This window comes from Aulonocara stuartgranti (assembly GCF_965226115.1).
Source record: "Aulonocara stuartgranti genome assembly, chromosome: 10".
In the NCBI taxonomy this organism is placed as follows: domain Eukaryota; kingdom Metazoa; phylum Chordata; class Actinopteri; order Cichliformes; family Cichlidae; genus Aulonocara; species Aulonocara stuartgranti.
In genome coordinates, this window is record NC_138946.1 from 409,165 (window position 1) to 422,615 (window position 13,451).

The window sequence follows — 13,451 nt, forward strand, 5'->3', positions numbered from 1 at the left end:
GGGAGAGTATTTTGCTAACCTCTCCTCTTGTTGGTGTGTCGGCGGTTTTGATTGAAAGGAGGTGGTAAACTGGTCACATGACATAAGTGGAAAGCCCAGGATGTGGGCTGGGTGGGCGTCACAGTCCGAGGATACACAGGTGACACGTACATGAACAAGTGGGCTGGCTCTCAGAAAGTTTCATGCAGTCGGGGCTCTGATGTCACTCACCTGTCCAGGTAAATGTGCGTTTCTTTCAGCTTCATCTTACACCGGCAGCTTATCTGACCTTTGTAGGAGTGTTTAGCTGATTTTAGAGTTTAGAAATGTGTTAACATAGAATGTAGAATTATTGTAGAGACACTGCCCTTAATATAATAAAGGCCTCACTGTGTCGTGAACTTAGGAGTAGATTGTAGGAGACCCCTCCCCCACTTGAACTGTGAAAGTAAAACAGAGAGGCGTTAATGCTGAGTGGAAATTCCCCAGAGGATGTTTGGGTGGGGGTCTCAACATTTGTAACTGGATAACTGTGGTCTGGAAGGGAGATGGGTTTTATGACCTAGGGAGTCACCTACACCCACAGTGTTTTAACTGTCACGCACACACATCCACACGCACACTCACTCATGTGCACACACATACACACAGGTATGCGCACACAGTCACTCACAAGCACTCACATAGACACGTGGGAACGCGCACATGTAGGCATTCATGTGCTCGTGCACATAGACACAGAGTTTGCAGCACACCGTGGGGGGTTTTATGATGGGGTCGCCACTACAAAACTGTGTTTCACAGACAAAGCAGTGAAGATTTTTGCAGAGGGACACACCGGCCTCGTCTTCCCTTCTAGAAGTGCATGCTTAAATGAAGATGAATAAAGGTTTTGTGAAATGACAACTTTCGACGAATAAAAGAACCGGGGTAAAACTGATTTCGTAACACCTTCGACGTTCAGAGGATCTTCACTGTTCGGATGAATCTCTGACCAAATGAATCAGGTCGCTGCTGTTTACCTGCAGCTGTTATTTCTGCTGCTGCTCAGTTATGTGCTGATTTATCACCTGAACACTGAGAACATCATAAAACCAGAGAAATACAGGGCCTGTGCTTAGCGCTGCATCCACTCATGGTGCAGTTACACATGTGTGTTAAGCATGTGTTAGACATGCAGCTTTAAATATCTGGTAAGTTATAATTGCTTAATATAATCGCTTCATGTCCTGATCGACCTCAGGGCACAGACCTCAGGTCAGCTCTTTGAATCCTTCTGTTTCAAAGGATTCAAAGTGACCGATCACATTATGACCCCGCCTCCTTTGGGCAAACGTAGTTCCATACAGTCACATGATCGTCTGCTGGTTTTAATCATCAGATCACCCACTGAGAACAGGGTTGTCTTCCTCTTCATCATCATCAAATTCAAAGTAAAGATTTAAATCACAGACTAAAAAAACCCACCAGCAGGCAGAGCGTCTTCAAGTTTTTATTGTGGAAAACTCACACGGGAAACAGCGTGTGTGTGTGTGTATTACAGTGTAATTATAGTGTGTGTGTGATGATGATGGTCAGTGGGCTCTCCTGGACAGCAGCATCTCTCTTATGTTGTCCTCAGCTTCCTTCACGCTGCGTTCAAGGTACACCTTCCTCTGCTGGAAATCACAAGCACAAACATACTGTCAGTGCTTAGCTCTGTGTGTGTGTGTGTGTGTGTGTGTGTGTGTGTGTGTGTGTGTGTGTGTGTGTGTGTGTGTGTGTGTGTGTGTGTGTGTGTGTGTGTGTGTGTCGCACACCAACGCTGTTCCAACCTCCTGAAATCAGACTGCAGGACAATTCATTCCTTTTTTTGTGTAAATCACAACAACAGTTACATCAACGTGTTTCATTTTTAAAGTAAAGACTCTAACCCCAACTATCATGTGACCCTCTGTGTGTGTGTGAGGGGGGTCACATGATAGTTGAGATTGTTGCCAAGGGCCCCTCTATAAGCACCTGGCAACAGTGAGAAGGAAAAACTCCCTTCTGACAACCGTGTTCAGTAAGTTTAAGGTGAAACAGGTCCCAACTCTGGATAGTCCTATTTTGAGAGCTGCTCCAACCAAAGTGGGATGGATGCCGTCTCTCCTGACAAGACTAGGTTTCCCTAACCCCACGCAGAACACGCCCACACGCGTGATGTCAATCAGTAGTTAGCCAATGAGAAGAGGCGTGTGCATGCGCACCTCCAACTCTTTGATCTTCTCGTCAGCCGTCTTCTGTTTGTCTGTCAGCAGGTTGTTGATCTCCTCCTTGGACTGCAGGATGAACCTGAAACACATCATGATTGAACCAATGTGATTGGCTGACACCTGCGTGACGTTCAGGTGTGTTAAGGTTGAAGGTAGGTGACTCACATGCGCCCCACACCCTCATAGAGTCGCGTGTTGTCGGGCAGCGTGGCGATCTCGGCGTGCGTCAGTTTGGCGTGCTTCTGAACGCGCGTCAGCTGATCGATCTGCAGATCGGCCATCTTGACTTTCTGCTGCGTGTCAATCATCTTCACCTGCAGCTCGGAGAAGGCCTGCGGAGCGCACCTGGGTTAGTCCCCATGGTAACAGAGCCTGCCCACTGTGAAGTACCCGCCCCCTTTAGCCCTACGTCACGGCGTCTCACCAGAGACCCACAACCCACTCGCACACGATTCCGCTGCGTCAGTATGACATTAGGGGCTCTAACTACCTCACGGTGACGACACAAGGCCTGAGCGCAGCTGTGTTAAAGTCACGAGCGTGACGGTCTCGGTGTCCCGCGGACACAGACGAGGTCGTAGGCAGTTTAAATCGGAAACTGTGGAAAAAACACTCGACCACGTGTGAAACAGCCGCGCTAGTCACACACACAGGTGAGGAGCTCCTACCTTTTTCAGCTCCAGATCTACGGGCGCCGCCATCTTCTTTCTGCTCCCGACTCTGAGGACACACTGCGCATGCGTAAGAGCCTTCTTCTTCTTCCTTTATCTTTTTATGGGCGTAGCAAAGAGCGTCAAGTGCACTACCGCCACCTGCTGGACTGGAGTGTCTGTCTTGTTAATGTTTGCTTATAATGGAGCACTGTAACAAAAAATAATTTCCCCCAGCGATCAATAAAGTATTCTGATTCTTATTAGCTGTGTCCCAAAACGTCTTTCGGAGGACCCCGGCCTTCGCGGTCTACGTGGGCCAGGTCCTCCAAAGACCGAGAAGGCCGGAAGTGCGAGGCTGTGAAATAAGACGGTCCAGCCTTCAGATCTGCGTCACCGCTGTCTCGGGGGAGTTTAATAAACTCGGCCGTCTGCTCCTTGCTGTCTAAAATATAACAGGACACTGGAGTAAACTCGACCATCTCACACTTCTGTTTAATCAGTTTTCTGTTTGATGTTTATTCAGCTGGGTTATTCAGAGACTTGACGAAGGCATTTGACTCTATAGATCCTGATATATTAATAAGAAATCTGGAACGTTATGGTGTCAGAGGGGTCGCTCTAGATTGGGCCCGGAGTTATTTAGGTGACAGGAAGCAGTTTGTGAAATTATATGGTGGTTGCTCCTTATGTATGCACATTGCTTGTGGTGTACCCCAAGGGTCAGTTTTGGGTCCAAAATTCTTCAACTTGTACATTAACAACATCTGTAAAGTGTCCAAAGTATTAAAAGTGGTTCTCTTTGCTGATGATACAAACATCTTCTGCTCTGGTGATGATCTGCAGAATTTATTGGAGGATATGAAATAAGTAAAGTGAAGTTCTGGCTTGATAAAAACAAATTATCATTAAATTTGAATAAATCTAAACTTATGTTATTTGGAAATAGTAGTTTAAATACAAATGCTGAGATTCAAATAAATGGTGTTGATATTGAAAGAGTCAGTGAAAATAATAGATGAAAAACTTAACTGGGAGCTCACGTAAGATATATTCATTCCAACGTATCACGAAGCATTGCAACACTAAACAAGGCAAAGCAGGTATTAGACAAACATCCCTTCATGTTCTCTACTGTTCACTGGTTTCACCTTACTTAAGCTATTGTGCAGAGGTCTGGGGCAACAACTATAAAACCACATTACACTCACTTTGTACTCTTCAAAAAAAAAAGCAGTTCGAATCATCCACAGTGCAGGTTACAGGATCGTACAAACTCACTATTTTTGCACTGAAATATTGAAAATCGCCAATCTAGTAAAATTCCAAACAGCACAAATTCTAATCAAAGAAAAAAAATAAGGAACTGGCAGGTAATATTCAGAGTACGTTTTTTCTTGTTGAAAGAAGGAAGCTATAATTTAAGGGCTTTTTGTCACTTCACAACAGGGAAGGTTCGTACTAAAAGGAAAAGCTTTTGTGTTTCTGTGCATGGAGTGAAACTGTGGAACAGTCTGAATATGGAATGAAAGCAACGTCAAAACATAGAACAGTTCAAAAAGAGTTATAAAAATATGATCTTCTCAAACTATAAAGAAAAGGAAAATATTGAAATTAAGTGAATCTCTATTTTAAAAATGTCATGATGTGATATTATAGTATATAGTTGTTCACTATTTTTATTACAGATTATATCAATGAGGAAGCAACTAAATATTTTTTTTTCTTCTTCTTTTAGAGGGAAAGAGAAACAGCTGAGAAGAGGGACGGGGATAAAGGGCAAAAAACAAAAACCAACAGAATGGGCAGAAAAAAAACCACATATATCGATCACCTGGATCACCTGCTGAGAAAGAAAAAAGAAAACAAGCAGATGAGGGTTCACTCAGCAGCCGCGGAGCAGAAGCCAGGGGGAGTTGCAGTGACGCGCCCGTGAGCTCCGCCGGCAGCCAGCCGTGCCTGAGTGACCGAGCCCCAGGCCGAGAGGCCGGGAGCACCCCACCTCCGAAGTGGCCCGAGCGAGCCCCAGGCTCCAGGCCCCGATAAGCGGCCGCCAAGGAGTGAGCCGGTGTGTACCCGGACGCCCATCCCCGGACACAAAGAACCACCAACGCACCGCAACTAAATATTAACTGATAACTTATGGGATTAAATCGGTGTGTACTTCTTCCCACTTCCTTTCAACGTGTAAACGAATCAGAACAGCAGCGATATTGAAATGCATTGACTTTTGTATAGTATAACTTTCTCTCTCTTATTTTCTTTACTCAAATCAAATCAAATCACTTTTATTGTCACATCACATGTGCAGGTACATTGGTACAGCACATTCGAGTGAAATTCTTGTGTGCGAGCTTCACAAGCAACAGAGTTGTGCAAAATACAATAACATAAACAGGCAAAATATACGAATGGCTAAATCTGAAACTAATAAATATATGTACAATATATAATAGTATATGCAAAAAAATAATAATAATTTCTGGATGTGTATACTAAATGTTTTTCTACGTGTGTGTGTGTGTGTGTGTACACATATTTTACAAATTAAATAGAGTCAACAATAAATAAAATATATAAAATATACAGAGTTGAATATGTGCAAAACAGTGGCATTTATATACAGTGTGGAGTGCATAATGTTGAAGTTCCAGTAGTGAAGCTGAGGTGTCTATGACGTGTTCAGCAGTCTGATGGCCTGATGGAAGAAGCTGTCTCTCAGTCTGCTGGTACGGGACCGGATGCTGCAGAACCTCCTTCCTGATGGAAGCAGTCTGAACAGTTTATGGCTGGGGTGACTGGAGTCCTTGATGATCCTCCCCGCTTTCCTCAGGCACCGCTTCCTGTAGATGTCTTGGAGGGAGGGAAGCTCACCTCCAATTATCCGTTCAGAGCACCGCACTACTCGCTGGAGAGCTTTGCAGTTGTAGGCGGTGCTGTTGCCGTACCAGGTGGTGATGCATCCAGTGAGGATGCTCTCAATGGCACAGTGATAGAAGGTCCTGAGGATGCGGGGGCTCATGCCGAATCTTTTCAGTCTCCTGAGAAAGAAGAGGCGCTGCTGCGCCTTCTTCACTGTTTTGTTTGTGTGTACTGACCACGTAAGATCCTCAGCCAGATGTACCCCAAGGAACCGGAAGCTGCTCACTCTCTCCACAGCAGCGCCGTTGATGGTGATGGGGGTGTGTACTTCTCTGCACCTCCGGAAGTCCACTATCAACTCCTTTGTCTTTGCGACGTTGAGGGTGAGATGGTTGTCTTGACACCAGTGGGTCAGGGCGCTGACCTCCTCCCTGTAAGCCGTCTCATCACCGTTGGTGATAAGACCCACCACTGTAGTGTCGTCCGCAAACTTCACAATGATGTTGGAGCTGTTAGTGGCTGTGCAGTCGTAGGTGTAGAGTGAGTATAGGAGAGGGCTCAGTACACACCCCTGTGGAGCACCAGTGTTCAGTGTGATGGGGGATGAGGTGATGCTGCCCAGTCTGACCACCTGGCGTCTGTCAGACAGGAAGCTAAGGATCCAGCTGCAGAGGGAGCTGCTCAGTCCTAGATCCTGCAGTTTCCTGTCCAGCTTCGAGGGAACGATGGTATTGAATGCTGAGCTGTAATCTACAAACAGCATCCTCACATACGTGTCTCTCTTCTCCAGGTGTGACAGGGCAGTGTGTAGTGTCAGGGCTATGGCATCATCAGTGGACCTGTTGTGGCGGTATGCGAACTGTAGAGGGTCCAGTGAGTCGGGTAGTGCAGAGCAGATGAAGTCCCTGACCAGCTTCTCGAAGCATTTGCTCATGATGGGGGTCAGGGCTACAGGTCGCCAGTCGTTCAATGAGGAGATGGTGGAGGATTTGGGTGCAGGGACGATGGTGGCCATTTTGAAGCAGGCTGGGACTACAGACAGAGAGAGGGAAAGGTTGAAGATGTGCGTGAACACTCCAGCCAGCTGAGCCGCGCATGACCTGAGGACGCGGCCGGGAATCCCGTCCGGACCAGTAGCTTTGCGTGCGTTCACCTTCCTGAAGCACCTCCGCACATCCTCCTCAGACACAGTGTGCGCACTGACGTCATCCGCGGTGCGCACACTGTCCGGTCTCATGGTGTTCGCTGTGTCGAATCTAGCGTAGAATACGTTTAGATCCTCACACAGAGAGGCCGTGGTCTGCGGTGTGCTGGTTTTCCCTCTAAAGTCTGTGATCGTGTTTAGTCCCTGCCACATACTCCACATACTAAATGTACCTGTATATTGTTTACATGTTTGAAATAAATTAACAAACAAACAATATGGACATTCTGTGTCCATTGTTTATTTCATTCTGAAACCTAATTTTTATTTACTTTATTCCAAACAGAAGTGTTTATTTATTATTCTGAAAGCTGGAGACAGTGCCAAATAGTTCACTGATATTTTGTTGAATTACAATGTGGACACTCTGCAATAATTTAACAGAAGTGCTTGTGTTTTACTTGAAGTTTTATTTTTTCAATGTTTTTCTATTTAAAGTTTTAAAGTTTTCAGGGATAAGCCTCTTGAATTTCTCTAAGTAGAAATATATGTAAAAAAAAAGATTTTAAATTTTCTTGTAGTTTATTGCACATTTTTGCAATTTATGTAATTACTATGGACTTAATGCAGACATATTATTAAAATTTGGGCTATAACGGTTGTATTGATGTATAGCAACTTGAAATGCTACTACACCATGTAAAAATATAAAGTAAGCTCTGGCAGACTTGGTTCTATGGTAGGTCTTAAAGGGTTAAATCATCAAACTGTAAATCATAGATTTTGAATTGTTATTGATCCTTTACTCCTGGTCCTCAAGTGTATATTTATTCTCTTACTCTTCTTATATTTATTGTTTGTTTACTTGCACCGCTGTAGCTGCAGCCTCGTCGTCTCGTCTCTATATGCTGGACTGTCTGTAGCGGAGATGACAATAAAGTTTACTTTGACTTCAGCAGCGCGCAGGCGCACCGAGGGCTCTCGCGCTCACTTTTCGCGTATAAAATTTCGAAAAAACATCGGTGCAAATTATAAGTCTGTATCATGATGTCTGGTGTTTTCGTGTTTGTTGGTTTGTTTTTATTTTGCGGGTTGGTGATTAGATGCTGCTCCAGCCAGCCAGAGAATCCCCCGCTCAAAAACCGCTACTGTTTCCACCCACTGTGTTTCTCTCCTCTGTGGATGAGATGAAAGGCTGCTGTGAACACAGGTAACAGAAGGTAGAGCCAGGCAGGTGGAGTGAGGCAGGTGTGATGTTGGACATGAAGGAAACTGAAGGAAGTCTGCACTCCTCCTCCTCTGCTCATGCGTGACTCCGCCCCCGGAAACGGAAGTCTGTATGCGCGCGGAGTTTAATTTGAGCAGCATCTCGCGCGCCGGTCAGTGGGTTTCAAAACAGCAGCGAGCAATAATCGATAATCAGCGATCGATCCGTGAACATGGCGACCCCCCCGAAGAGGCCGTGCCCCCCTCCCCGCAGCCCGCCGCTGAACGGCAGCTTTTCCCGTCAAAGGAAGGAGAAGAAGATCTCCATCGAAGGAAACATAGGTGAGCTCACCGGGGCGCGCGCCCCCCGGACCGGCTGGACGCTCACGGACCCAGACCGACCCGGACCGACCGGGGCAAACGGAGCCGGGGGACCGACCCGGACCGCCGGTTAACGAGCTCTCAGGCCCGGGTCTGTAAGTCCGTGAGCCTCCCGCCTTCACGGAAACAAGTGGCGCCAAAACCGCCCGCTTATCATCAATAATCAGCTGTTTGTGATCGATAAATAGCTGTTTCTAGTCACAGTTAGCTGTCCATGGTCAATTGCTGTTTATATCTCAAATCAATTGTTTGTAGTCAATACTCAGCCCTGTGTTCAATAACCAGCTGTTTATAGTCAAAATTTGCTGTCAACAGTCAGTAATCATCTGGACGTTTCCATCAACCGAGTGATTTCTTACGATAATCGATTGATCATCAGCTGTTTGAACTCAATTATAAGCTGTTTGTCTTTGAAAATCAGCTGTTTGTGATCAATAATCAGCAGTTTTTAATGGAGCTGTGCTGCTGGGGTTAGAAGGCGGAGGTTTAAATTTGGGTGTTAAATAGGTGGAGCTTGCTCCTTTAGGTGTTTGAAGGTGAACGCTGGTCATGTGGAGTCTGTGGGCGGGGCTCAGGTGAGCCAGACTGATGGAGGTTTGCAAGTCGAGGTCAGACCTCCAAAGGTTGATTCTGTTCATCTGGACGCAGCGTTTTGTGGAGAAACGTTCTGTCACTCATCCAGGTGACTTCTTCAGTCTCAGGTCAGAGTTTTGATCTCCAGAGCGAGGACGTGACCTCATCACTGAGGTTGGGGTCAGGTGACAGCGTGAGGAGTGTGAGCAGAGACAATCAGAGGTTGAATCAGCTGCTCATGGTTGCCATGGTTTTACTTGATCCTGCGGTCACATGACGTCCTGCAAAAGTCAGCTGTTTCGGTCCTTTTCTTAAGCCCCACCCACACAGGAAGTCCTACGGCATCAGCATTAATGCTGATTTCCTGTATTAGTGTGTGGAGCATCAGTAGCTCATGTCATGTCAGGGTTACCTGAACAGGTGTGATTCCTCCAATCAGGCAGGACCAGAGATCTGTCACATTTCTGTGTCTCACCCGTGTGTCTCACCCGTGTGCCTCCAGCTGCAGGAAAGTCGACATTTGTGCGCCTCCTTCAGGCAGCATCAGAGGACTGGGAGGTCATCCCTGAACCCATTGGCAAGTGGTGCAACGTGCAGAATGACAGCGATGACGTTTACCTGGTGAGCCTGAATGCAGCACACATTCTCTAAAGTCTGTGTTTACTTGCTTGTTTACCTGCTTGTTTACCTGCAGGAGCTGAGCTCATCTCAAAAGAGTGGAGGAAACCTGCTGCAGATGCTGTACGATAAACCCAGCCGCTGGTCCTACACCTTCCAGGTAACACACCTGGCTCCATCCCCTACCATAGCAGCACTGTGTGTCAGACTATGTGTACCTGTCTCAAGTGAGTCTCACCTGTGTGCAGAGCTACGCGTGTCTGAGCAGAGTTCGAGCTCAGCTTCAGTCGCCATCAATCAAACTTCAGCAGGCAGAAAACCCCGTCCAGTTCTACGAGCGCTCCGTCTACTCCGACAGGTAACTTACCTGACAGGTCTCCAAAAGGTTGCTTCTGTTCATCTGCACGTAGCGTTTCATCATCATCAGGTGACGTCTTCAGTCTCAGCTGACTGCAGGTTTCAATCTAATAAACATAATGACTGAAACCAGCCCACTGAGGGAACAATGGGCTGGGAGGTCAGTTCCTTAATCTTAATTATGTAAATTCTCATGACCATTGATCACCTGACAGGTAACTCGCACGCATTTAACACAGACACAGGTGTGAGACATGTAACTCCTGTGTGTACAGGTACGTGTTTGCGTCAAACCTGTTTGAGAGTGGCGACCTGTCGGAGACGGAGTGGAGTGTGTATCAGGACTGGCACACCTGGTTACTGAACCAGTTTGAGTCCGACATCGCTCTCGACGCCATCATCTACCTCAGAGCCCCGCCACAGGTAAAGACGTACAGGAGAACCTGGAGAGTCCTGCCACCTCAGGGTAAACGCATCGCCCTCTGTGATGGGCTCTCCTTCCTTCGGTTGCCTTCAGGTGCCGTGTTTGTGTGTGTATTTTTCAGCGCTGCATGCAGCGGCTGCTTCATCGCGGCCGGCAAGAAGAGCAGGAAATTCCTCTGGAGTACCTTGAGCAGCTGCACTTCAAACATGAAGCCTGGCTCTACCACAGGAACCTCAGGTAACTATATGCCACTGAGCGTGCTCAGAGCCTCAGCGGTGCGTTCAGGAGCGCCTTTTTAACCTGTGTTTGCATTAAGGTTGGACTTTGATTATTTGAGCGAACTTCCTGTTCTCGTCCTGGACGTCAACGACGACTTCAAGAACGACCGCATCAAACAGGAAGCCATCATCGACAAGGTCAGTCTGAGCTTTTATTTTGAAGGTTTTCCTTCTGATGATGGTGGTTTGATTTGTTTTTCATACACGTCCCAAACCGCTCTGTTTCTTCTCTTGGTTACAAACAACCAGTGAACCACTTCTTGTTTGCTTTTATGTAGAAGTCATTGACTCCTCGTCTGTATAACGAGTGACTCTGTTTGTCAGGAGTACCGTCACTGTCAGGGTAAATTGTTAAATGTTGCCATTGTTGCACTTAAATGTGTAAACCGTGCCTTAAACTGCGTGGTTAGATATTCTTCTGTTCGTCCGACACATCTATGATGCTGGAGGAGGTAATCAGCTGTAGCTGTTTAACTACAGGCAGGTTTCATGTGAGATTCTGGTTTCCTTATCTTGTGAAGGATGTCCACTCCCGGCCATTTAGGGGCTCGCCTATGCTTGCATATGGTGAACCATTAATGTTAAGCCATATACGGGTGTGGGGAGATGGCCTTTGGATAACCAGGAAATGTGGTTAACAGTTGTGAGCATATATTGTGTGGCAAGAAGACACACACACAGACGCATGCGGTGATTTTAACCATTTGTGGGTGTTACAATGGGTGGTGCTTGCATTCACTGAATAAAAGGCTGCAGGGAAGGCTGTTTCTTGGAAGTTGGCTAGCAAACAGTGGGGGGTGATGCGTCTCTGAACTAGCGGGCCTGCTGAAGCGCAGACCCAACGATCGCCACGAGAGGAAAGACCGTCAAGCTTTTATTGGGGTTTTTAACAATCAGTATCTTAATTCTTAATAGAAATCTCAGTCTTTGCTGCATTTTATATTCTGACGTGTGCCTGTTTATATAAAGCAACACGCCTAACATGTGTTTAATCTGTTTTTGAACATCGTTCCTGAGAGTAACTGAATAAACTGTGTAAACTCTGTGACCTGCGCAAAAGTTTGTATACTTTGAAGTGACAGTAAAATATGTCAGATTCTTCCATGTTTGGCTGTTTGTTCATGTATGTGCTGCTTCCATCTTTCTGTGCTTGTATTTAATTCTCATTTAACTTTCACCTGGTGGTTTTATTTTGAAAGGCTTTTGTAATCTGGTAACAGGACTTAATTTTTGTCTGCAGGTCAGAGAGTTTCTCACCACACTGTGAAGCTCATCCACCAATGAGAGGTGCTGGGAGAAGTGGTGGCGCGTCTGATTGGAAGACTGATGTGTTTGTTTTTTTGTTGTTGTTTTGTTTCTTTAACTTGTTTTTATATTTTTGTAGTTTAACTGTGTGTGTGTGTGTGTGTGTGTGTGTGTGTGTGTGTGTGTGTGTGTGTGTGTGTGTGTGTCCATGATATATTTACTTGCTCTTAGCTTCATATTTATCCTTCAGTCTGATCATTCCTGTTTGTCCTGACAATGAGGTGTTGTTGAAGCCACCACGATGCCTTCAGGGACCGTTGGTGTTCTGGTTTCTGTGTGAATAAAGTCAAACTGAATGAGCACGCCTAGTTCTTTTAAAGACCAAAGTCCAACGTGTGTGTGTGTGTGTGTGTTCAGGCTCGCTCACAGCTCAGAGGTTTAACTCTGTGAAGCTGGATTTAAGAAATAACTAACTAGTTATTGGAGCATGTTTAGCGCTGTCTTGTGGCGGTAAAGGACGTGACAGTGTAGTCAGGTTAACCAGCGGGCCACCTGACTTAAACAGGCTCCCCTCCACACTGATTCATTCAGTCTACAGACCCGAACATCACAGCTAATGAGTGGATTCACGTGTTTCACTGCAGCTCGCCACAGCGAGAAACCGCCGACAGCATCAGAGAGACACAACGACGAGCCTCTACAGTTCTTATTTACCTCTCAGTTATTGGTTCAGTCGTTAGTTAGCGCCAACCAGGTGACGTCATGTTTTGTACAGGCACAGGATGGCACTATGGACACTCCTTTAAAGGCCGTGCCACAGATAAACCTGTGACGGTGTCAAAGTAGGGCTCTTTGCTGGAAACCAACCTGAACACGTATGTTTGACCTCTGAGGGTTACTCAGACTGAGTGTGATGGATGATTACAGAGGTCGGTAATGATCAACTGAGAGACGGCGAAGCGTGACGGGAACAACGTCGAGTCATCGTGAACAAGGCAGATTCACTAATGACCTATACACAGACTGGGATGTTCACTAAACATTTCTTTTGTCCCGTAGCTCACAGACTGATTTATGATTGGTTGGTTGATTTGTTGATCAGTAGAAACTCGGTAGAAACAGTTTCATGTTTGAGACATTTTGTATTTCCAAAGAGAAACTTTGTCACAGAAAGAAACAGCCAAACATGAACTGAACAATTCAGTTTATTTTCAATTCAAAGTCTAAAATCAGACAGATTTTAAATGGAGTCTGGTCTGTTTGATCAGAGCCTGAATGTGAACTAAGACTGACGGGAAGGAGCAGTTTGAGCTTGAATAAAATCTAAAATCAGACAGTTTTTAAATGGAGTCTGGTGTGGCATACTGACGGTTTCATTTTAAGGCTTTTCAGAATCAGAATACTTTATTGATCGCTGGGGGAAATTATTTTTTTGTCACAGTGCTCCATTATAAACCAACATTAAAGAGACAGACAATACGCTAACTAAGAATAGTACAA

The 13,451-nt window shown here is 45.8% G+C and overlaps 2 protein-coding genes across 2 annotated transcripts; one reads left to right on the forward strand and one right to left on the reverse strand.

Annotated features, from left to right (window-relative positions):
• Positions 1-1,455: 1,455 nt before the first annotated feature.
• Positions 1,456-2,962, reverse strand: pfdn1 (prefoldin subunit 1). The gene is made up of 4 exons (XM_082548435.1): positions 2,882-2,962; positions 2,379-2,545; positions 2,208-2,292; positions 1,456-1,637 (listed from the first exon to the last, which is right to left on the reverse strand). Exons 1-4 carry the CDS (start codon positions 2,912-2,914, stop codon positions 1,554-1,556), a joined length of 369 nt encoding a protein of 122 aa, XP_082404561.1. The 5' UTR covers positions 2,915-2,962; the 3' UTR covers positions 1,456-1,553.
• Positions 2,963-8,206: 5,244 nt separating this feature from the next.
• Positions 8,207-12,311, forward strand: LOC309715266 (deoxycytidine kinase 2-like). The gene is made up of 8 exons (XM_082548254.1): positions 8,207-8,417; positions 9,532-9,650; positions 9,724-9,807; positions 9,896-10,005; positions 10,280-10,427; positions 10,550-10,665; positions 10,745-10,844; positions 11,947-12,311. Exons 1-8 carry the CDS (start codon positions 8,309-8,311, stop codon positions 11,971-11,973), a joined length of 813 nt encoding a protein of 270 aa, XP_082404380.1. The 5' UTR covers positions 8,207-8,308; the 3' UTR covers positions 11,974-12,311.
• The last annotated feature ends 1,140 nt before the right edge of the window (positions 12,312-13,451 follow it).